Raw genomic sequence first — 25,132 nt, 5'->3', positions numbered from 1 at the left:
TATTTTCCATATTACTTTTCTTAAATGATTACGATTCCTTATATATTGAAAATTCGGAAATATCGACTACGTATATGTTCTGCAGAGAAAAGTGAACTCGAGAAAATCGATTACGCATTTGAAAAGTTATTTAATTAAAAGAAATTAACTCCAATTGGAGGATCATTTCTTCAATTGGAATTAACCCTTTGTAAGGACGTGACAACTACATTTCCACCAACAAAAAAATACACTAGATACATTGTTTTGATTTTTGCTTAACCAAAGACGCAATAAAGTGAATTTACGAGGCAGCGGCAAACAGTGTTTTTAGGGTTAATGGGCAGTGGCCACTTTATTGTCACCAATTTTTTCAGCTGTTTTAATAGTTAATTTTTTATTTATGGTAAATACGAGGGTCGTTCAAAAAAATAAGTTTCAGTGCCTCAGAAATCGCGGAAAAATAAAGTTAGGACAAAAAACAATCTACGTAATCTAAGTTTGTTTTCTATTTCGAAATAAGTTTCGGAAGTCAATTTGGAAACTTTGCTGCAGATTAGTCACGTCACTCGATGGAACTGTTTTGAACAATTAAATATGCGTTTGATGAACAGACAAATAGATTGGGCGATCGAATATGTTTGTCACGTTCCAATTTTAGCAGCAATGACGATTTGACAGTGATTCAGCTAACAACTAGCTGACACTGAAACAAGTTATTGGGTCAATTATTAAACAGCATTACTCATACACCTTTTATCTTTCGAATGGAGTGATTGACATGCCACTTTGTACAACTGACAAAGAGGTGTTAACGCTCGAAACTTTGAACCTCAAACGTTAAACACTTGTTTCAGAATTTTTAAATTTACACAAAATACAGAGGTTCATTCGCCTCCAGCATTGAAAAAGACCAATTTGGAAAACTCAACTAAACACTCGGCCTTGAGAAAGGTTATTCGAAAGACTCGCTGCCGTCTGGTCTCAAGCTAAATTACTGATGAATTGTGAATACTTTGTTTTGAAATCGCGGGTGGCTTGTTTATTTTCAATGAATAGAATACGAGGGAGCTGAGATTGCGATATCCGTAGAACGAATGCTGCAATTGCATTTCGAGCGACCAATTTACGCCAATCTTATTAGCAGTGATATTTGAATATTGCACCTCCCTCATACATACTCGACCACAAGAGCACAATAGTAAAATGTGTATTCTTCCAATTTTCCTTAATTCAAATCATTATGGGTTGGGGAACATTATGTATAAATTACCGAAAAAAATAAAGAGTGTCCGATTCGATTGGAATGCAAACCATCAAAATTCATTCATAGCTAAACTAAATATTAATTAAATATTAAACTATTTCATAGAAAACCGTGACCACTTTTTTGGTAACATTACTGAACGACGTAGTCTTATGTAAAATAATATATAACTCCATATTCATATTTTCATAGCGATATTTCCATTCTTATTCCCTAATGTCGACAGGATTAGCTCTAATGATCGAATTGAATGTATTTAATAGATATTTAATCTACTAATACCAATTAACTAGACAACTAACTAATGTGTAGATGTGTAACATGTAAAGTGTCAATTTCCGTTATTCTTGTCTAATGTTTCCTAAATGATTTCTTAAGTAAAAATGATAACGGGCCAGGCGGGCCAACCAAAAGAGCCTGGTGGGTCGCACGTTGAGTATAGCTGGTTTAGGATATGGTATGTAAATCGCACTTTTTATGGCTAAAGGCGAATGAACCGTAAAAGTTTATAACCTCTGTAAGAGTTTCTCTCTTTTTTTCCCTTCTTTCTTTCTCTACCCCTTTATCTTTTTCATTCTCTCTTTTTCTCTCTCCCTCTCTTTGTCTTCTGTTTTTCCTCTCTTTCACTCTCTTTTCAATTCCCCCCTCTCTCTCTATCTCTCTTCTTGTCTTTGCCTTTCTTCCTTTCTATTTCTCTCTTTCTCCAAAACACATCATTCGATTTCATGTACGAAATGAAAATAAAATAATTAATGTAAAATTGACAATTCTTGGTATAGTTCTACGTTTCATCGGTTATGTTCATGACATTAACAACCTATCTTTTTCGATAGTTGATCAAAAAATAATAAAATTACGATATATAATCACAATATTCTACAATTCATTGTCATAAAGATAGAGCATTTTAAGTTTTAGAATTCAATTATTTTAACTGTAATGACCTAAATTGTGACTTGTGACAGAAGTGATGTCAAAATCAGAAAACATGTCACGTGGAAGCAAAGAGCTAGACATGTTTGAAGGACATGGGAAAGATCCAGAAGATCAGAAAATGGGTCCCACATGAGCTGAATGAAAGACAGCAGAAAATTTAAAAAAAAAGAAATAATTTCTCCATCGGATTGTGACTGGTGATGAAAAAATAAATTATTTCGTTAATTTTTAGCGTTAGTGATCTTGGGTTAATTCAGGGGAACAAAACATTATTATGCATATAGGTTTGGATAATAAACGAAATAACACTAAGTGATTTTGTTGCTCCATAACTAGGCTGACCAAACGTACCGTGCCATTTTTACCAATTTACCAATTTTACCGTATTTTGAGCACAAAGAAAACATATATTCCTATGTCATTATTTTCAATACATTTTTTTCGGAATGAACATCCTCAACATGCAATCGATTATTTTGCAATATATAGTAAAATATATGCTGTGAATGTTTATGAATGTTTTTATCGCCACATGGCTCGTGTCGAACTATTGAAGAGTTTTTCTGATTCTGTCTGTGAATATTATGGTGAATTTCTTGAGAAAGGTAAAATACAATTCCTTTCTCTAGAAGTACAAATTTCAACATTTCTTTATTTGTCAACAAATAATCTGGTTCTAAAGTGATGAAACACTGGCATTCTGATTTTCTTTGAATTTTGGCACCTGGGAGGGATAAGAACCACAAAAAAAAAGGTACACAAAATAGTTTTTGGCCCACAATTGGAAATATTTAAATAATGCTGTGGATAGGAATCACATGGAAAAAGTTCCCCCAAGCAAATAATTCAAATAATAATGATCCCGTACGTGATCATCGCCCGATTTTCTTTTGTTTTCCTAACATGTTGCCTTTTCATTTGTGCATTTTTTTCAATATGTTTTTTTCATATATCGTACAAAATAATGGCGCAAAAAAAGAAAATCGCACAAAAAGTCGCAAAAAACAGCTTTACCTGTATCTACCAATGATATTGCTGTTAAGTTGGATGATTTCATTCGAATTCTACAGCATAAAAGGAAAAAAGGACTTTTGACTAATGAGGTACACTTCATTCTTAAATGTAAATTTACTATACTTCAATGTTATAAATAATTGAATAATAAAGGCCTAGACATTCTTTGGGGTATTGGCTAGAGTTTAACATCATTGACAGGTATCGATATAGCCTATAATTCATAATATTAAACATTTGCAGAAAAGTGACAGTCAAAACCGAAGGCAAAATGTTAGCGTTAGCAAATTCCGTAAAAAACAAGCATCGTTAATTTTTCAGTTTTTGTAGTTTTTTCAACTATTTTGTTTGTTGTTCTCAGTGCTAGAAACGGTAAGAATCTACAATAAATGAATGAAATAAAATGATATTTTATTAAGAAATCTTCATTAAAATTAGTGTTCGGAGTATGAATGAAGTTTCTACGCATGATTCAAATTGCGAACACTTCATTTTTAAATGTGAAGTTACTGAACTATGAATGAATAATTTAATATTCAAAACCCCGACATTCTTTAGGTTATATACTTCATTTTAACGTCATTTACAGCTATCGATACCGATACAGCACCCTTGCGGAAATCATGTAAACTATAAGAAACAAATACAATAGATTATTACCAAAGCTCTTTTTTTGCGAGCATAACATTTTTCTAAAAAAGACCAGCTAATTGACTTTAATTTGATATATCGATCATATGAATCGGTCCAGTAGTTTAAAAATTATGATTTTCTTTTAATGCATTTTTGCTGTTCGGAATTTGAGACAAAAGTGTTCGGAATATGAGTTAGCGACAAAAATGGTGTTCGGAATTTGAGACAAATGTGATTAGTATAATTCTCAGTTTTCAAATGGATTCCGCGAAAAAGTACCATTTTGAGTAATGAAACACTGTTTGAATGCCATCAAAGCTTAAGTGTTCGGAATTTGAGACAAAACGGTACTGCTTAAAAGTGCATTGAAAAATGAAGAGCTACTCTAGGGCACAACAGTATAAATGCATTGTATGAAAATCCATACCCAAATGGCCAGAGATTAGAAGTAGTATAAGTAAAAAATTTCATGTTCAGATATATGAGAACGTTTTTTTTTTTGATGAGTGGAAAATGATACAGGTGATTAGAGATGATGAGGTAAAAAAAGGAATAAAGAATTCGTGCCAGTTGTAAATCGTTGGGGAAAATATTTTCAGAAATGGAAAACATATTTCTTGAATGTAAGGAATCCGTAAAGCTTGCAAATCATGTTTAGTATCTGCCTGGTAGTAGCGCTCCAGTTGAAATGATTTTTCTACGTTGAACAATGCGTGGCCAATGGAAAGGTCACGACTCAATGTTGGAACCATGAAAGTTTCGATTATTTTCAATAATCTGCAATATGATAAATCGTATGATAAAATTCCCAAAAATCATAACCTCCTCTGCCAGTGGCGTCGACTGGAAAGTACGGGGGGTGCAGACCGCCCCCGGGTACACGATCTTAGGGGTGCAGAAACACCCCTACATAAACAAATATTTTACCATTCGGCGTACATGGTATACATAGAGCGAAAAGAGAGGGGTGCAGCCAGACACTTCCGCCCCGGGTGCGAAAGCTCCACTCGACGCCACTGTCCTCTGCAATATCTCTTGATCATCTAAATATTCCGTGGTTGTAGAGAACAACGCAGAGTATAATGAGAATCTAAGAAGAATCTAATCTCTAAGAATGATTGTTTGGTTTTATTCTGGGTTTTAATCACTTAATAAAATTCACTAAAAATATTATTATTTTAGTTTATTTTTTAATGCTAACGTGTCCCGTTATTGTTCGTGAACTAGTTAGTCAGCCTATCCATAACATTCTGCAAAACCGGCTGAAGTCACGATTGAATCATTTGGTTGGTAAATTTTTCCCTATGAGGCTTAATCGCCAATTTTAGCTCCACCTATTTGAATCGATGGGACACGCACTGTGCTGATCAGCAATTCTTGTGAAAATGTGAAAGAATAGCTTCATTCTGAAGGAGAACAGTTCTTTTGGCATTGTATTCACAATTGCCAAAGAGATGAAAATAAATGTATGGCTTTGGATGAAAATACTTTGAATAAAGCTGAATAAAACAGAAAAATTTGCAATTATGTATGAACTAATTATAGTAAGAATCATTGTCTCCGTTCAGATTGACCGCCAACTGAATTCGAGCCCGAAAATGTCATCCAGCGCTTCCTCAATATAAGCAATATTATACAATTATTAAACAAATTTCAGATCAAAATGCTCTTAACGAGCTTCCTATGTGTAGAAATTTCAATGTTTTTTTTTAAATTAATTTAATTTTTTTTTAAACTCGTATGGAACGTATGGAACTCGAACTTCTTGTTGTTTCCTGGATTATTACTGTAGTTTCAAACGGTTTCTTGTCGATCACATCGACTTTTATCGAACGACAAAACATATTGAACAACAATCTAATAAGTAACAAATGGATGAACCAAATCCATTCTCGAAAATGCAGCTATACGCTCGGACCAATGAGAATGAAACCAAGCACATAATGAGAGCGCGAGATGATTCGATGAATTAGTGGGGTTGTTAGTGATGTGGAAATACTCATCCCGAAAAACAGATAGATCCTGAGATATGATGAAGGGGTAAAAATCTAAATGGAATTATTAAAATTAAAAGTGGTTTTGTGAATGTCGTGAGACAAAAGTGTGTATGTGTGTGTGTGTACTTTGTATGAGAGTGAAAGACAACCTAAACGTTGCGAATGATAACTGGGGTAGTCATGAGATGCAAGGTTTGAAGTTAGGGACGTTCTTGAAGTTTTTATTTTCGTTGATTTTGGTGGACGAGCAGGACAGTAATGGGGATGAGGGAGGGGGGGCAAGCAGAATAAAATGAAATAACTCACCGAGCTGTCGCCATGATGATGTCGGTGGGCATGTTGGGGGACTTCAGTAGGTTCGCTGAAACAGGGGAAATAAAACAGAATTGGACAATTTGACAGCCAAATTCTTTCGCAGCGCCGCCCCAATACTTACGCTTCGTCCTCATCATCGTAATTATAGTCATAATCATCGTCTTCGTTGTCATAGTCATCCGGATCGTTATTATTCTGCTGCCGCTTCACCCTTCTGGGATGCGCACTTTCCTCGGGTTTGGTCCATATTGACCACCAGCCGAAATCTAGCCCGGAAATGTCATCCAGAGCTTTCTCCTTCATTTGCTGCGCAATGTTATTGGCAATCAATTTTTCGGTTGGAAAAATCGTTTTTCCACAACCAATCTGTAGGGCAGGTAGGTGGGAGGAGAAAAGGCAAACAAAGAAAAATTATTGCACTCTTATCAGAGCGAAGCTCATTTCCAGCGTCAACGTATCGTGTAATTACCAGAAATCCAATCCGGCCCAGCTTCCGCTTGGCGTTGACCAAATTATTCCGTCCCCGGCGCATCGCATTTGCCGACATCTCGTGCATCCCCACCCGGTTGACATCGTCGATGACGAAGTTTTCCTGGGGAAAATAAATAGAAATAAAAATGTTTAGAAACAGGAAAAAGCTCATGGTATGGACTAACTTAACAAGCAGGGCTATACAGATAATTTTTCGGATTGAAATAAAATAAGACTAAAAACAATTTCCTAGCTATATTAACATCTAATTAATTTATAACCAATGTGTTATTTAGCAAACTTGAACAATTTAAAGAGCGAACCGACAAAATTGAATACTTTGTTGACGGATTCCATCACCTCGATGACAGCCGAAGGACGAGAAGTAGGCGTTATGACCGGTGTAGAAGTCGGGATACTAGGGGTCGTTAGCATCGGAGTAGAACTTGATCCACTAGTACTCAATATCGTAACAGTTGAACTAGACCTAGCGTTGGTGGACTGCGATGCAGTAGAACTCAATTCGGTGGGGTCTGACCCGGTTTCAGTCGTTTCTGTTGGTGTAGAATTGGGTTCTTCAGTAACCGTTTCCGTTGAAGTAGAATCCGGTTCGTTTGTCGTCGTTTCCGTTGGTGTGGAATCTGGTTCAACTGTGGTCCTCTCTGTCGGTGTAGATTCTGGCTCGTTTGTCGTCGTTTCCGTTGGAGTTGAATCCGGTACTTCGGTAGTCGATTCCGTTGGTGTAGAACCCGGTTCTTCGGTAGTCGATTCCGTTGGCGTAGAATCTGGTTCTTCGGTAGTTGTTTCCGTTGGAGTAGAATCTGGTTCGTTTGTGGTCGTCTCTGTTGGTGTAGAGTCCGGTTCGTTTGTCGTCGTTTCCGTTGGAGTTGAATCCGGTTCTTCGGAAGTCGATTCCGTTGGAGTAGAATCCGGTTGTTCGGTAGTTGTTCCCGTTGGAGTAGAATCTGGTTCATTTGTGGTCGTCTCTGTTGGTGTAGAGTCTGGTTCGTTTGTCGTCGTTTCCGTTGGAGTTGAATCCGGTTCTTCGGAAGTCGATTCCGTTGGTGTAGAACCCGGTTCTTCGGTAGTCGATTCCGTTGGAGTAGAATTCGGTTCGTCGGTAGTTGTTTCCGTCGGAGTAGAATCTGGTTCTTCGGTAGTTGTTTCCGTTGGAGTAGAATCTGGTTCGTTTGTGGTCGTCTCTGTTGGTGTAGAGTCCGGTACGCTTGTCGTCGTTTCCGTTGGAGTTGAATCCGGTTTTTCGGTAGTCGTTTCCGTTGGAGTTGAATCCGGTTCTTCGGAAGTCGATTCCGTTGGAGTAGAGCCTGATTCTTCGATAGTTGTTTCCGTTGGAGTAGAATCTGGTTCATTTGCGGTCGTCTCTGTTGGTGTGGAGTCCGGTTCGTTTGTCGTCGTTTTCGTTGGAGTTGAATCTGGTTCTTCGGTAGTTGTTTCCGTTGGAGTAGAATTCGGTTCTTCGGTAGTTGTTTCCGTTGAAGTAGAATCCGGTTCGTTTGTCGTCGTTTCCGTTGGTGTGGAATCTGGTTCAACTGTGGTCCTCTCTGTCGGTGTAGATTCTGGCTCGTTTGTCGTCGTTTCCGTTGGAGTTGAATCCGGTACTTCGGTAGTCGATTCCGTTGGTGTAGAATCCGGTTCTTCGGTAGTCGATTCCGTTGGAGTAGAATTCGGTTCGTCGGTAGTTGTTTCCGTCGGAGTAGAATCTGGTTCTTCGGTAGTTGTTTCCGTTGGAGTAGAATTCGGTTCTTCGGTAGTTGTTTCCGTTGGAGTAGAATCCGGTTCTACGGTAGTTGTTTCCGTTTGAGTAGAATCTGGTTCATTTGTGGTAGTCTCAGTTGGTGTAGATTCTGGCTCGTTTGTCGTCGTTTCCGTTGGAGTAGAATCTGGTTTTTCGGTAGTTGTTTCCGTTGGTGTAGAGTCTGGTTCGTTTGTCGTCGTTTTCGTTGGAGTTGAATCCGGTTCATCGGTAGTCGTTTCCGTTGGAGTAGAATTCGGTTCTTCGGTAGTTGTTTCCGTTGGAGTAGAATCCGGTTCATTTGTGGTAGTCTCAGTTGGTGTAGATTCTGGCTCGTTTGTCGTCGTTTCCGTTGGAGTAGAATCCGGTTCTTCGGTAGTTGTTTCCGTTGGAGTAGAATCCGGTTCATTTGTGGTAGTCTCAGTTGGTGTAGATTCTGGCTCGTTTGTCGTCGTTTCCGTTGGAGTAGAATCCGGTTCTTCGATAGTTGTTCCCGTTGGAGTAGAATCTGGTTCGTTTGTGGTAATCTCAGTTGGTGTAGATTCTGGCTCGTTTGTCGTCATTTCCGTTGGAGTAGAATCCGGTTCTTCGATAGTTGTTCCCGTTGGAGTAGAATCTGGTTCGTTTGTAGTCGTCTCTGTTGGTGTAGAGTCCGGTTCGCTTGTCGTCGTTTCCGTTAGAGTTGAATCCGGTTCTTCGGTAGTTGTTTCCGTTGGAGTAGAATCCGGTTCATTTGTGGTAGTCTCAGTTGGTGTAGATTCTGGCTCGTTTGTCGTCGTTTCCGTTGGAGTAGAATCTGGTTCTTCGGTAGTTGTTTCCGTTGGAGTAGAATCCAGTTCATTTGTGGTAGTCTCAGTTGGTGTAGATTCTGGCTCGTTTGTCGTCGTTTCCGTTGGAGTAGAATCTGGTTCTTCGATAGTTGTTCCCGTTGGAGTAGAATCTGGTTCGTTTGTGGTCGTCTCTGTTGGTGTAGAGCCCGGTTCGCTTGTCGTCGTTTCCGTTGGAGTTGAATCCGGTTCTTCGGTACTCGATTCCGTTGGAGTAGAATTCGGTTCGTCGGTAGTTGTTTCCGTTGGAGTAGAATCCGGTTCATTTGTGGTAGTCTCAGTTGGTGTAGATTCTGGCTCGTTTGTCGTCGTTTCCGTTGGAGTAGAATCTGGTTCTTCGATAGTTGTTCCCGTTGGAGTAGAATCTGGTTCGTTTGTGGTCGTCTCTGTTGGTGTAGAGCCCGGTTCGCTTGTCGTCGTTTCCGTTGGAGTTGAATCCGGTTCTTCGGTACTCGATTCCGTTGGAGTAGAATTCGGTTCGTCGGTAGTTGTTTCCGTTGGAGTAGAATCCGGTTCATTTGTGGTAGTCTCAGTTGGTGTAGATTCTGGCTCGTTTGTCGTCGTTTCCGTTGGAGTTGAATCCGGTTCTTCGGAAGTCCATTCCATTGGAGTAGAATCCGGTTGTTCGGTAGTTGTTCCCGTTGGAGTAGAATCCGGTTGTTCGGTAGTTGTTTCCGTTTGAGTAGAATCTGGTTCATTTGTGGTAGTCTCAGTTGGTGTAGATTCTGGCTCGTTTGTCGTCGTTTCCGTTGGAGTAGAATCTGGTTTTTCGGTAGTTGTTTCCGTTGGTGTAGAGTCTGGTTCGTTTGTCGTCGTTTTCGTTGGAGTTGAATCCGGTTCATCGGTAGTCGTTTCCGTTGGAGTAGAATTCGGTTCTTCGGTAGTTGTTTCCGTTGGAGTAGAATCCGGTTCATTTGTGGTAGTCTCAGTTGGTGTAGATTCTGGCTCGTTTGTCGTCGTTTCCGTTGGAGTAGAATCCGGTTCTTCGGTAGTTGTTTCCGTTGGAGTAGAATCCGGTTCATTTGTGGTAGTCTCAGTTGGTGTAGATTCTGGCTCGTTTGTCGTCGTTTCCGTTGGAGTAGAATCTGGTTCTTCGGTAGTTGTTTCCGTTGGAGTAGAATCCGGTTCATTTGTGGTAGTCTCAGTTGGTGTAGATTCTGGCTCGTTTGTCGTCGTTTCCGTTGGAGTAGAATCCGGTTCTTCGATAGTTGTTCCCGTTGGAGTAGAATCTGGTTCGTTTGTGGTAATCTCAGTTGGTGTAGATTCTGGCTCGTTTGTCGTCGTTTCCGTTGGAGTAGAATCCGGTTCTTCGATAGTTGTTCCCGTTGGAGTAGAATCTGGTTCGTTTGTAGTCGTCTCTGTTGGTGTAGAGTCCGGTTCGCTTGTCGTCGTTTCCGTTGGAGTTGAATCCGGTTCTTCGATAGTTGTTCCCGTTGGAGTAGAATCCGGTTCATTTGTGGTAGTCTCAGTTGGTGTAGATTCTGGCTCGTTTGTCGTCGTTTCCGTTGGAGTAGAATCTGGTTCTTCGGTAGTTGTTTCCGTTGGAGTAGAATCCAGTTCATTTGTGGTAGTCTCAGTTGGTGTAGATTCTGGCTCGTTTGTCGTCGTTTCCGTTGGAGTAGAATCCGGTTCATTTGTGGTAGTCTCAGTTGGTGTAGATTCTGGCTCGTTTGTCGTCGTTTCCGTTGGAGTAGAATCTGGTTCTTCGATAGTTGTTCCCGTTGGAGTAGAATCTGGTTCGTTTGTGGTCGTCTCTGTTGGTGTAGAGCCCGGTTCGCTTGTCGTCGTTTCCGTTGGAGTTGAATCCGGTTCTTCGGTACTCGATTCCGTTGGAGTAGAATTCGGTTCGTTGGTAGTTGTTTCCGTTGGAGTAGAATCCGGTTCATTTGTGGTAGTCTCAGTTGGTGTAGATTCTGGCTCGTTTGTCGTCGTTTCCGTTGGAGTTGAATCCGGTTCTTCGGAAGTCCATTCCGTTGGAGTAGAATCCGGTTGTTCGGTAGTTGTTCCCGTTGGAGTAGAATCCGGTTGTTCGGTAGTTGTTTCCGTTGGAGTAGAATCTGGTTCAATTGCGGTCGTCTCTGTTGGTGTAGATTCTGGCTCGTTTGTCGTCGTTTCCGTTGAAGTTGAATCCGGTTGTTCGGAAATCGATTCCGTTGGAGTCGAATTCGGTTCTTCGGTAGTTGTTTCCGTTGGAGTAGAATCTGGTTGTTCGGTAGTTGTTTCCGTTGGAGTAGAATCTGGTTCATTTGTGATCGTCTCTGTTGGTGTAGATTCTGGCTCGTTTGTCGTCGTTTCCGTTGGAGTTGAATCCGGTTGTTCGGAAGTCGATTCCGTTGGAGTAGAATTCGGTTGTTCGGTAGTTGTTTCCGTTGGAGTAGAATCTGGTTGTTCGGTAGTTGTTTCCGTTGGAGTAGAATCTGGTTCATTTGTGGTCGTCTCTGTTGGTGTAGAGTCCGGTTTGTTTGTCTTCGTTTCCGTTGGAGTTGAATCCGGTTCTTCGGAAGTCGATTCCGTTGGAGTAGAATCCGGTTGTTCGGTAGTTGTTTCCGTTGGAGTAGAATCTGGTTCATTTGTGGTCGTCTCTGTTGGTGTAGAGTCTGGTTCGTTTGTCGTCGTTTCCGTTGGAGTTGAATCCGGTTCTTCGGAAGTCCATTCCGTTGGAGTAGAATCCGGTTGTTCGGTAGTTGTTTCCGTTGGAGTAGAATCTGGTTCATTTGTGGTCGTCTCTGTTGGTGTAGAGTCCGGTTTGTTTGTCTTCGTTTCCGTTGGAGTTGAATCCGGTTCTTCGGAAGTCGATTCCGTTGGAGTAGAATCCGGTTGTTCGGTAGTTGTTTCCGTTGGAGTAGAATCTGGTTCATTTGTGGTCGTCTCTGTTGGTGTAGAGTCCGGTTTGTTTGTCTTCGTTTCCGTTGGAGTTGAATCCGGTTCTTCGGAAGTCGATTCCGTTGGAGTAGAATCCGGTTGTTCGGTAGTTGTTTCCGTTGGAGTAGAATCTGGTTCATTTGTGGTCGTCTCTGTTGGTGTAGAGTCTGGTTCGTTTGTCGTCGTTTCCGTTGGAGTTGAATCCGGTTCTTCGGAAGTCCATTCCGTTGGAGTAGAATCCAGTTGTTCGGTAGTTGTTCCCGTTGGAGTAGAATCCGGTTGTTCGGTAGTTGTTTCCGTTGGAGTAGAATCTGGTTCAATTGCGGTCGTCTCTGTTGGTGTAGATTCTGGCTCGTTTGTCGTCGTTTCCGTTGGAGTTGAATCCGGTTCATTTGTGGTCGTCTCAGTTGGTGTAGAGTCCGGTTCGTTTGTCGTCGTTTCCGTTGGAGTTGAATCCGGTTCATCGGTAGTTGTTTCCGTTGGAGTAGAATCTGGTTCATTTGTGGTCGTCTCTGTTGGTGTAGATTCTGGCTCGTTTGTCGTCGTTTCCGTTGGAGTTGAATCCGGTTCTTCGGTAGTTGTTTCCGTTGGAGTAGAATCTGGTTCATTTGTGGTCGTCTCTGTTGGTGTAGATTCTGGCTCGTTTGTCGTCATTTCCGTTGGAGTTGAATCCGGTTCATTTGTGGTCGTCTCAGTTGGTGTAGAGTCCGGTTCGTTTGTCGTCGTTTCCGTTGGAGTTGAATCCGGTTCATCGGTAGTTGTTTCCGTTGGAGTAGAATCCGGTTGTTCGGTAGTTGTTTCCGTTGGAGTAGAATCTGGTTCATTCGCGGTCGTCTCTGTTGGTGTAGAGTCCGGTTCGTTTGTCGTCGTTTCCGTTGGAGTTGAATCCGGTTCATTTGTGGTCGTCTCAGTTGGTGTAGAGTCCGGTTCGTTTGTCGTCGTTTCCGTTGGAGTTGAATCCGGTTCATCGGTAGTTGTTTCCGTTGGAGTAGAATCCGGTTGTTCGGTAGTTGTTTCCGTTGGAGTAGAATCCGGTTGTTCGGTAGTTGTTTCCGTTGGAGTAGAATCTGGTTCATTCGTGGTCGTCTCTGTTGGTGTAGAGTCCGGTTCGTTTGTCGTCGTTTCCGTTGGAGTTGAATCAGGTTCATCGGTAGTTGTTTCCGTGGGAGTAGAATCCGGTTGTTCGGTAGTTGTTTCCGTTGGAGTAGAATCTGGTTCATTCGTGGTCGTCTCTGTTGGTGTAGAGTCCGGTTCGTTTATCGTCGTTTCCGTTGGAGTTGAATCCGGTTCATTTGTGGTCGTCTCAGTTGGTGTAGAGTCCGGTTCGTTTGTCGTTGTTTCCGTTGGAGTTGAATCCGGTTCATCGGTAGTTGTTTCCGTTGGAGTAGAATCTGGTTCATTTGTGATCGTCTCTGTTGGTGTAGAGTCTGGTTCGTTTGTCGTCGTTTCCGTTGGAGTTGAATCCGGTTCTTCGGAAGTCGATTCCGTTGGAGTAGAATCCGGTTGTTCGGTAGTTGTTCCCGTTGGAGTAGAATCCGGTTGTTCGGTAGTTGTTTCCGTTGGAGTAGAATCTGGTTCATTTGTGGTCGTCTCTGTTGGTGTAGAGTCTGGTTCGTTTGTCGTCGTTTCCGTTGGAGTTGAATCCGGTTCTTCAGAAGTCGATTCCGTTGGAGTAGAATCCGGTTGTTCGGTAGTTGTTTCCGTTGGAGTAGAATCTGGTTCATTTGTGGTCGTCTCTGTTGGTGTAGAGTCTGGTTCGTTTGTCGTCGTTTCCGTTGGAGTTGAATCCGGTTCTTCAGAAGTCGATTCCGTTGGAGTAGAATCCGGTTGTTCGGTAGTTGTTTCCGTTGGAGTAGAATCTGGTTCATTCGTGGTCGTCTCTGTTGGTGTAGAGTCCGGTTCGTTTGTCGTCGTTTCCGTTGGAGTTGAATCCGGTTCATTTGTGGTCGTCTCAGTTGGTGTAGAGTCCGGTTCGTTTGTCGTTGTTTCCGTTGGAGTTGAATCCGGTTCATCGGTAGTTGTTTCCGTTGGAGTAGGATCCGGTTGTTCGGTAGTTGTTTCCGTTAGACTAGAATCTGGTTCATTTGTGGTCGTCTCTGTTGGTATATAGTCTGGTTCGTTTGTCGTCGTTTCCGTTGGAGTTGAATCCGGTTCTTCGGAAGTCGATTCCGTTGGAGTAGAATCCGGTTGTTCGGTAGTTGTTCCCGTTGGAGTAGAATCTGGTTCATTTGTGGTCGTCTCTGTTGGTGTAGAGTCTGGTTCGTTTGTCGTCGTTTCCGTTGGAGTTGAATCCGGTTCTTCGGAAGTCGATTCCGTTGGAGTAGAATCCGGTTGTTCGGTAGTTGTTCCCGTTGGAGTAGAATCCGGTTGTTCGGTAGTTGTTTCCGTTGGAGTAGAATCTGGTTCATTCATGGTCGTCTCTGTTGGTGTAGAGTCCGGTTCGTTTGTCGTCGTTTCCGTTGGAGTTGAATCCGGTTCATTTGTGGTCGTTTCAGTTGGTGTAGAGTCCGGTTCGTTTGTCGTCGTTTCCGTTGGAGTTGAATCCGGTTCATCGGTAGTTGTTTCCGTTGGAGTAGAATCCGGTTGTTCGGTAGTTGTTTCCGTTGGAGTAGAATCTGGTTCATTCGTGGTCGTCTCTGTTGGTGTAGAGTCCGGTTCGTTTGTCGTTGTTTCCGTTGGAGTTGAATCCGGTTCTTCAGAAGTCGATTCCGTTGGAGTAGAATCCGGTTGTTCGGTAGTTGTTTCCGTTGGAGTAGAATCTGGTTCATTCGTGGTCGTCTCTGTTGGTGTAGAGTCCGGTTCGTTTGTCGTCGTTTCCGTTGGAGTTGAATCCGGTTCATTTGTGGTCGTCTCAGTTGGTGTAGAGTCCGGTTCGTTTGTCGTTGTTTCCGTTGGAGTTGAATCCGGTTCATCGGTAGTTGTTTCCGTTGGAGTAGAATCCGGTTGTTCGGTAGTTGTTCCCGTTGGAGTAGAATCCGGTTGTTCGGTAGTTGTTTCCGTTGGAGTAGAATCTGGTTCATTTGTGGTCGTCTCTGTTGGTGTATAGTCTGGTTCGTTTGTCGTCGTTTCCGTTGGAGTTGAATCCGGTTCTTCGGAAGTCGATTCCGTTGGAGTAGAATCCGGTTGTTCGGTAGTTGTTCCCGTTGGAGTAGAATCTGGTTCATTTGTGGTCGTCTCTGTTGGTGTAGAGTCTGGTTCGTTTGTCGTCGTTTCCGTTGGAGTTGAATCCGGTTCTTCGGAAGTCGATTCCGTTGGAGTAGAATCCGGTTGTTCGGTAGTTGTTCCCGTTGGAGTAGAATCTGGTTCATTTGTGGTCGTCTCTGTTGGTGTATAGTCTGGTTCGTTTGTCGTCGTTTCCGTTGGAGTTGAATCCGGTTCTTCGGAAGTCGATTCCGTTGGAGTAGAATCCGGTTGTTCGGTAGTTGTTCCCGTTGGAGTAGAATCCGGTTGTTCGGTAGTTGTTTCCGTTGGAGTAGAATCTGGTTCATTCGTGGTCGTCTCTGTTGGTGTAGAGTCCGGTTCGTTTGTCGTCGTTTCCGTTGGAGTTGAATCCGGTTCATCGGTAGTTGTTTCCGTTGGAGTAGAATCCGGTTGTTCGGTAGTTGTTTCCGTTGGAGTAGAATCTGGTTCATTTGTGGTCGTCTCTGTTGGTGTAGAGTCTGGTTCGTTTGTCGTCGTTTCCGTTGGAGTTGAATCCGGTTCTTCGGAAGTCGATTCCGTTGGAGTAGAATCCGGTTGTTCGGTAGTTGTTCCCGTTGGAGTAGAATCCGGTTGTTCGGTAGTTGTTTCCGTTGGAGTAGAATCTGGTTCATTTGTGGTCGTCTCTGTTGGTGTAGACTCTGGTTCATTTGTCGTCGTTTCCGTTGGAGTTGAATCCGGTTCATCGGTAGTTGTTTCCGTTGGAGTAGAATCCGGTTGTTCGGTAGTTGTTTCCGTTGGAGTAGAATCTGGTTCATTTGTGGTCGTCTCTGTTGGTGTAGAGTCTGGTTCGTTTGTCGTCGTTTCCGTTGGAGTTGAATCCGGTTCTTCGGAAGTCGATTCCGTTGGAGTAGAATCCGGTTGTTCGGTAGTTGTTCCCGTTGGAGTAGAATCCGGTTGTTCGGTAGTTGTTTCCGTTGGAGTAGAATCTGGTTCATTCGTGGTCGTCTCTGTTGGTGTAGAGTCCGGTTCGTTTGTCGTTGTTTCCGTTGGAGTTGAATCCGGTTCTTCAGAAGTCGATTCCGTTGGAGTAGAATCTGGTTGTTCGGTAGTTGTTCCCGTTGGAGTAGAATCCGGTTGTTCGGTAGTTGTTTCCGTTGGAGTAGAATCTGGTTCATTTGTGGTCGTCTCTGTTGGTGTAGAGTCTGGTTCGTTTGTCGTCGTTTCCGTTGGAGTTGAATCCGGTTCTTCGGAAGTCGATTCCGTTGGAGTAGAATCCGGTTGTTCGGTAGTTGTTCCCGTTGGAGTAGAATCCGGTTGTTCGGTAGTTGTTTCCGTTGGAGTAGAATCTGGTTCATTCGTGGTCGTCTCTGTTGGTGTAGAGTCCGGTTCGTTTGTCGTCGTTTCCGTTGGAGTTGAATCCGGTTCATCGGTAGTTGTTTCCGTTGGAGTAGAATCCGGTTGTTCGGTAGTTGTTTCCGTTGGAGTAGAATCTGGTTCATTTGTGGTCGTCTCTGTTGGTGTAGAGTCTGGTTCGTTTGTCGTCGTTTCCGTTGGAGTTGAATCCGGTTCTTCGGAAGTCGATTCCGTTGGAGTAGAATCCGGTTGTTCGGTAGTTGTTCCCGTTGGAGTAGAATCCGGTTGTTCGGTAGTTGTTTCCGTTGGAGTAGAATCTGGTTCATTCGTGGTCGTCTCTGTTGGTGTAGAGTCCGGTTCGTTTGTCGTTGTTTCCGTTGGAGTTGAATCCGGTTCTTCAGAAGTCGATTCCGTTGGAGTAGAATCTGGTTGTTCGGTAGTTGTTTCCGTTGGAGTAGAATCTGGTTCATTTGTGGTCGTCTCTGTTGGTGTAGAGTCTGGTTCGTTTGTCGTCGTTTCCGTTGGAGTTGAATCCGGTTCTTCGGAAGTCGATTCGGTTGGAGTAGAATCCGGTTGTTCGGTAGTTGTTCCCGTTGGAGTAGAATCCGGTTGTTCGGTAGTTGTTTCCGTTGGAGTTGAATCTGGTTCTCCCGTAGTTGTTTCTGTTGGTGTAAAGTTTGGCTCGTTTGTCGTTGTTTCCGACGGAGTGGAATTTGTTCCATCGGAAGTCGTTGTGCTAGTGCCCGCTTCAGTGGTTGATGTAATGACGTCTGCACAACCGGCCTCGTTTGGAAAATCACACTGACAGGTCTTCACATTGAAATGCAGATTGAGTGGACACGGAAGGGTAAGTTGTAGGGTGGAAATGCAGATATAGTACTTTGCACAATCGTCATGTGCCCGCAGAACCAACTGCTCCGGATTGAACAACACTGGGCATGGTTCTGATTTATTCACACATGAAACCGATGTCTGTGCAATAGCGGTCAGCGATGCATCGGAAAACCCCATCAATCGTATCCTGGGTTTCTTCCGACACTGTACCATTGCACCGTAAGAACACGTATTCGCGGTATTGTCCCATGACGTATTTTCAGGGCAACTGCGCACTATTCTCATTTGTCCCACACAAACTACATACTGTCCACAGTTATCCGCATGGGATAGCATTTGTATTCCGGTTCGTGTGTCATGCAGACACTCATTACTGGCTGGCACTATCGTTGGGTATAGCGACAGGGAAAGAGCTGCGATCCATGTGTGCAACGCTGATCGGGATGCAGGACGAAAAAGACAAATTAATTTTGCAACAATGCAGCGAAATTTGGGTTCGAAAACTTACCGTGCATTTTGTGGGATTGGATGGTACTCGTTGTAAAACTACTTAAGCTACTGAATAGTGTAGGGTATGAGTGTAATTATTATATGCGGTTTTTGGAGTGGCGATAAAATCTTTTATTGCAAGAGAAGTACGGTATTGCCATTGTTTGGTTTACGTTTCTTTGCTTTACGATAAAATTGATAACATCCAATGTGGGGCCAATGGTGAGACCCGAAAGATTGTGATAAATTTATAAAAATGATTGACTCATGGTATGTTGTAGAGAAAAAAAAACAATTGAGCAATGAGCAATGAGAATTTAAAATATTATGAATGTTAAATTTGACAATAAAAAAAAGTGCGAAGCACTCACTTGATTCTTTGAGTTAACCTTTAGCATCAGTATTCATTACCATTCATCACTATTATCACTATTCTTCCTAATCACAGCGTAGATAAAGTAATGAAATGTCTCCACAAATTTTTCGCAATTGCTGATTTTTTTTCAGTTTGACCTGAGTCCATTTTTCGCATTCCAAGATGTATTAGTGTGGATACGAGGTACTCGACTGCTCGGGAGTTTTCGTGAGTCAATTTAGTTGAGTGTCTTCTAACTAATTCTGTGTAATTGAAATGCCATTGTCCATTGATTTCATTGTATCGATAAAAATAAAGGATAGAAAAGATATAATCACTATCGCTTCGATATGAGCGATAGTGCGTTGGACTGTTTGAGATATGAATCAGAAAAATGAAATCCTTTGGCAAGTTTTGACCACTCCGGAGTACTGAGGAATAAGCAAGCGTTCCGAATGGTAGGTGCCACGTTAGGCAGTATATTTATGCCGATAATCAATTAAAGTTTTAAAGAATTCACATTATTATATTATTCAACTATACCAAATCATTTCATTACGGTGATAACATTTTTATTACGATTGACGTCTTCTCTGGCGGTGTCGCGTACAACTTTCACTAATTCAGTCACAGTTTTCGAACCGAATATTCTCTCAAATTAATAGGAATCTCTCGAATGATCACCACTCTACCAAAAATAATAAAAAAAAGTCCATAAAACCGACTTCAAGGCTACTGAACCTCTCGTAAAATTCTGAAGAGTCATATTATTTTCTCCAGCCCGCATCGAATGCATTTTCTCGGGCAATGTGCATTCTTGGTGTCGGAGCGCAGATGGAAACTCGATCATTCCCACCATAATCATCCCACTCAACGCCCGATCAGGGATGACCAACATTTCCATACACACACACAAACGGTCGGAGTGATTCCAAAATTGGATTAATTTATCATGATTAGAACAATAACACACACGAGCAGCGAGCGAACGACACGTGAAAGCAATTCATTCAATAATAATTTTCGAAATTGAGATAACGATGCGGTGGATCATTCTCCCTTGGTGTCCGATGGGGATTACCAGGGGATGGGCCTCTGCTCATTTGCTGATGTCGGCATTCAAAACACGGCATATGATTCGGGTTTTAGTCGAGTGTAACGAGGGTGGTATTCATTATAAACAAATAATTCCGGATGGGAGTTTCCTCGAGGGACGCATGGAAACTCGCATCATTCCAATCCATAAATCATGAAACAAAACAAAACGAAAATAAACTGAATAAATAATGGGGCTTACCTTCGGTATCAGGAAGAACTTGGACAGCTTGTTGATGGCTTTCTGGCGCTTCTTTTCGACGATGTCATCCCAGCTGTGCGAGCGGAGCACCAGCGACAGCATAATCCTGCTCTGCGAGGCGGGACATTGGGCTTTTTCCTGCAATGGCAAACAAAAGTAGGGCGAAGGGAAAAAATTATAATGATGGTTAATGAAGGTAGGGAAGCGCGACGTTTGGTACGAAATTCCATATATGTAACCTTACAAAATAATCGAATTAGGAAGCATCGGGACATTTGCTTACGAAGTCGCTATTAGCTGTCAACAGTACTTATTTGGCATATAAGTTGATGATCGCTCAAGACCCACCATAAATCAGCAAAAACTATTAGCAGAGACAATTGCGAGCAATCTACTGGTACAAGATCGGTTACTGAATGAGCTGGCGTTCGAAACAAGATATGTTAAGATAATTTTATTATTGTTTAAATTTGGAATTTTTTAGCCACAAAATAGGGCTAATTATTTTTTCGAATATGCTCAAACTTTGTATATTTTTTATAATTCAAAAATTTCAGAATCGTATTTAAGATGTTCGTCTTTAGGGCGCAGCATCCAGAATGCGGCGAAAAAAATTTGTTTTGTTTTGTGAACTTTTGTTTACTGCCGTTCTACGCATAGTTGTCCAATGTTCCAAAATAAGCAACCGAGAAAAATGCAATCAAAGTTTTCTACCATATTTGTCTACCAGAAGCAGTAACCTGTTGTCTAATTAAATGTGAAAAGTACCCCCACTTGAATCAATCAAGCCTGATTACGAACTTAAAAAATCATGGTGGGACAGTTATGCCTAGAATATCAACATGGCTTATATATTGTTTTTCTAAATACTGGCAACGAACAATAAAAAATATATTTTTTTCGATTTTTCCGGAAGATTATGCATAAAACATCGTTTTATGAAGGAGGGAGGGATCTGCAACACTTTTGCAGAATATGAATCTCATTGTTATTAGGCAGTCGCTCACAAGGTGTATACGGGTTCTGTTAAACTTTTTTTATTTGTTTGAGAATTAGTTCGTTTTTCCAAACCAGAAATGAGTGCATTAGTCCTGCTGAAAGCGTGACATGAAATTCTTTAATTTGAACCGATTCATTTATTATGGATCCACAAAAAATACATTGAGGGACAGTTATGTCTAGAATATTAACATGGGACAATTGGATGTTGTTTTTTTAAAAGATGGGAACAAACAATGATTTTTTATCGTTTTATGATGAAAAGTGAAAATTGTTAAAAAGTAGCATGGGACAACTATGCGTAGAACTGCAGTATACGTATTGAGAATGCCATCAGCTATGTCTATTTTAGATACCTTTACAACAACGACAGATTACAGATGTACCTGCCCTTTCACATATTCCAATTTAATATCCCGGTTCAAAATTAAGATTTCTATATTACAATTTCAGATTTCGATTCGAGATTCAGAACACGCTTCCAATTACAAATATAAATTTCAGATTTAGACTCCAGAGTCCAGGTGCAGCCTTTAAATTCAGATTTTAACTGTCAGCATCCGGAATTCTATTTTATTTTTTTTGTTTCCAGGCTCAGTTTTTCAGGTAATCAGATGAACTTTCTCATAAAAACTATTAACCCTTTGCGGTCGGAATTAATTTCCCTTCAAAGAGATTCTCTCATCTGTCCGCGCTTAAGATATTTTGTTTATACCGAGGAATTGATATCTATTATCCATAGAAACACCGTATGCATTCGTGAGAAAGTTCACTGCATATTAAAATTCGTTTGGAAAAAACGTAAACTGTCACATCGTTGAATATAGTATTCAGTATGATTCCTGCTGTGGTGGCTGACAAAAAAACGACCGCAAACGGTTAAACTTTAGAGCTTTTTTTCTCAAAATTTGTTCTTAAGGTTTTCGGAGTGTTGAGACCAAAAAGACTCTACGTTAGGAAATCATTACCTTCACCAGCGACCAATCGGAGCACATGGCGTGCAAGCCATGTGCAGCAATAGGAATGTGCTAAACAAGCACAAATAACGTTATAAAAGAGCCACGACAACGTGGCTCGGTCTCTTTTTCATTTGTATCGCGTAGAGCTAAGTTTGTGTCCTAATAAATTTATCTTTTAAAAAAGTGACATTCCCTAAATCCGAACCTAACTGGTGTCAGAAGTGGGATACCAGCGCGAGTGTAGTGTAAAAAAGTGATCAGAACAACCGCTCTGGAGAAGTCGAAGGCAGCCCTCTGGACGACGCAATCTAATCCGCGCACAAGCTGGTCCCACGGACATATGAAACTCTTGTAAGTAAAGGGTTCATATACATATATATATATCATGCCGGCAGACACGCGTGCAAACGAAATTGAGCAACTTAAAACTTACGTGCAGGAGCTCAGAAATGAGATCTCCACACGAAATATGGAGGAGCGTCGAAACGCTCAAGTAACAGAGCTTCGCGCTGAGCTCGATGAGCTGCGTGCTCAACTAGCAGAAAGAAATCTGCAGGGCGGTGGAGATGCATTTAAACTCCCCGACCCATTTAAATACCTATCCGAATTTACGGGTAATAAGAAAGAACTTTCAGCTTGGCTGGAAGAGGTCGACGACCTATATAATGACTTCAAAGTCAAACTTCAAGACGGGGGATACTCCCTAAGCAGCCTGTACCTACGGGCAATAAAAAACAAAGTTAAAGGGGAAGCCCGCACATTGTTATGTGCGAACGGCAACCCGAATACGATAGATGGTATAAAAAAAGTACTAACAGAGCACTACGGTGATGAAAAAGACTTCACCACAAATCTGTCTTCCCTATTCCGCATCCGGAAGGGAGACAAAACTCATATACGTTTCTATAACGATATTAAAGAGACAAATATAAGGTTGAAAGCAAACCTCCAATCAAACCCACTGAGCGGCCACGAAATCATAGAAATCATAACGGTGGCAAAATATTTAGACAATATCCAGGAACCATTAGGTTCCATTATTCGAAATTCAAAACCAAAGAATTTGGAAGAAGCTTACCAAGCGGTAATGCTTAACCAAAATGCAGAAACGCGAATAAGGCCTCACCCAAACTCAATCCAAACCAAATCAAATTATGTAAAACCTTACAAGCCGCAAAATGCTCAAACAAATATGCAACCCAACACCTCATATAAACGGAACGACAACCACGGCTACGATAGAAGTGCTAGTGATAATAAACAAACTACGCGAATGAATGTGCAACCGAACACCCAGTATAAAAACGCGCCCGCTAACAATTCATTCAGAAGACAACCGTTTGTTCCAAAGGAACGAATGGAAGCTCATAATAATGAAATAGAAGAAGTAGACGATCCAGTTTACTCCGACAATGAACGGGAGGACGATGCCCCCGATGATAACGCCGATGTAGAGGAGATAAATTTTCACCAAGTCAGGAAAGCAAACGAAGAAACCTGAATTTTATACCATATGTTCGTTTTCCGACCTCCAAAGGAATTTTGAATTTCCTTGTGGATACGGGAGCGAACAAATCTTATATCAATCCCGAACATATAAAAAGATACAAAATTATTAATAATCCCTCCGTGGTTACGAACAAAAACGGTAAAATTTATATTAACAAAGTGATCCATGCTAATCTTTTCTCTGAAGCATTCTCGGAAAAATTGCCGTACTACGTTTTCAAGTTCCATAAGTTCTTTGACGGACTGATTGGATACGAAAACCTTTCCAAAATGAACGCCATCATTGATACTGAAGGCCACCAAATGAAAATAAATAATAAAACGTTTGAATTTTCAAAATATTACCCCTCATCAGTAAATCTCCATATTCATCAAAACAATATAATTCCCCTCGGTACCACCGAAAATGGTACATTCCTCATTGACCACGAAATAAACTTAACACCGCAAATAGCACTACAACCAGGATTGTACTCGGCTAAAGACAACAATGCTCTTGTACACATTTCAAATAAATCACAGGTACCTAACCAAAAATTCGAACCATTCCGCAACGATAATTTTATGTTGAAATCGCAGAAGCCAGCACGGTTAGATCTTCGGTGCGACCATTTAAATCAGGAGGAGAAGTCACGATTGATTCATGCTCTCCAACCTTTCAGAGACGTATTTTTTCATGAAGGGCAAATATTATCCTTTACTCATGAAATAAAACACAAAATCACAACCTCTGATGAATCCCCTATCCACCAAAAAACTTATCGATACCCATATCATTTGAGAAATGTGGTATCGGAACAAATAAACAAACTTCTAGATACAGGAATCGTGAGAGAATCCTGTTCCCCATGGACATCACCGATTTGGGTGGTGCCAAAGAAATTGGATAGTTCAGGAAAACAAAAGTACCGGATAGTTATCGACTACAGGAAGTTAAATGAGAAGACTCCTGCAGATCGATATCCAATTCCGGAAATAAGCGAAATTCTGGATAGACTGGGAAAAGCCCAATACTTCACGGTTCTAGATCTCGCGAGTGGTTTCCACCAAATTGAGATCGAACCAAAAGATATTCCAAAAACAGCTTTTAACGTGGATGGAGGTAAATTCGAGTTCGTTCGAATGCCTTTTGGGCTGAGAAACGCCCCTGCCACATTTCAAAGGTTAATGGACTCTGTTCTCCGAAAACATTTGAACATTAGATGCTTCGTCTATATGGACGACATCATAATATTCTCTTGTTCATTGGAGGAACACTTGCAGGACATAAAGAAGGTCCTACAAACATTGCGGGAAGCAAATCTAAAAGTACAGAGCGATAAGTCAGAGTTCCTGAGAAGGGAGGTTGAATTCCTTGGTCATGTGGTGACCACCGAGGGAGTAAAACCTAACCCGAAAAAAGTTGAGGCTATCAAAAACTGGCCCCTTCCTCAAAATCCTAAAGAACTGAAGTCATTCTTAGGAACGATCAGCTATTACAGGCGATTCATTCCGCGTTTTGCTCACATAGCGAAACCAATGACTTCCAAGTTAAGAGGGAAACACAAGACAATAGCAATTGACGACTCATTCAAAACTGCATTCGAAAATTTGAAAACCATCATGACATCAGATCTTATACTAACATACCCAGACTTTAACCTTCCATTCATTCTAACTACCGATGCCTCCAATGTTGCCATTGGTGGTGTACTATCACAGATGGTAGACGGTAAAGAGAAACCGATTGCGTACTTATCTAGGACGTTATCGAAAGCCGAAGAAAAATACTCCGCGACGGCAAAAGAATTACTTGCCATCTATTTTTCTGCTAAGACTTTCCGCCCCTATCTTTACGGGAGATCTTTTACAATATACACCGACCATGAACCCCTCACTAAAGAATTGAAATTAACCGACGCAACCGGACGGGTAACCCGACAGCGACTGTACCTTGAACAATTCGACTTCAAACTTGTTTACAAAAAGGGTAAACAAAACGTCGTGGCTGACGGACTCTCTAGAATCCCTCAAGCCGAAATAAACAACCAACAGGTACTGGAAAACGAAGTTTACGATAACGACCCTATCTACGGGCCGGAAATCATAAACCGGTTCAAGAATCAAATATTATTATACATATCTAATAAAAGAAATAAAAGT

General features: G+C 41.6%; 2 protein-coding genes across 13 annotated transcripts in view; both read right to left on the bottom strand.

The window, feature by feature from the left end:
- LOC129768843 (uncharacterized) overlaps positions 1-25,132 on the bottom strand; it is a 539,752-nt gene that overhangs the window by 62,668 nt on the left and 451,952 nt on the right. For all 12 annotated transcript variants that reach the window (XM_055770771.1, XM_055770770.1, XM_055770772.1 and 9 more), the window contains 4 exons: positions 19,524-19,661; positions 6,611-6,733; positions 6,263-6,507; positions 6,133-6,187 (listed from right to left, as the gene is read on the bottom strand). In XM_055770771.1, the coding sequence (XP_055626746.1) occupies positions 6,133-6,187; positions 6,263-6,507; positions 6,611-6,733; positions 19,524-19,661 (561 nt within the window). The remainder of the gene's footprint in view (positions 1-6,132; positions 6,188-6,262; positions 6,508-6,610; positions 6,734-19,523; positions 19,662-25,132) is intronic.
- LOC129768845 (uncharacterized) lies at positions 12,606-13,420 on the bottom strand. Its single transcript, XM_055770779.1, has one exon. It carries the CDS (start codon positions 13,272-13,274, stop codon positions 12,705-12,707), a length of 570 nt encoding a protein of 189 aa, XP_055626754.1. The 5' UTR covers positions 13,275-13,420; the 3' UTR covers positions 12,606-12,704.

This window comes from Toxorhynchites rutilus, chromosome 2 (genome assembly GCF_029784135.1).
Source record: "Toxorhynchites rutilus septentrionalis strain SRP chromosome 2, ASM2978413v1, whole genome shotgun sequence".
Classification (NCBI taxonomy): domain Eukaryota; kingdom Metazoa; phylum Arthropoda; class Insecta; order Diptera; family Culicidae; genus Toxorhynchites; species Toxorhynchites rutilus.
Note: the sequence above shows the minus strand (reverse complement) of the source record. Positions and strands in the feature narration are given on the sequence as shown.

Bases quoted from the DNA above. Each gene is read 5' to 3' on its own strand.
- LOC129768845 (XM_055770779.1), bottom strand. From the start codon at position 13,274: ATGAACCAGATTCTACTCCAACGGAAACAACTACCGAACAACCGGATT.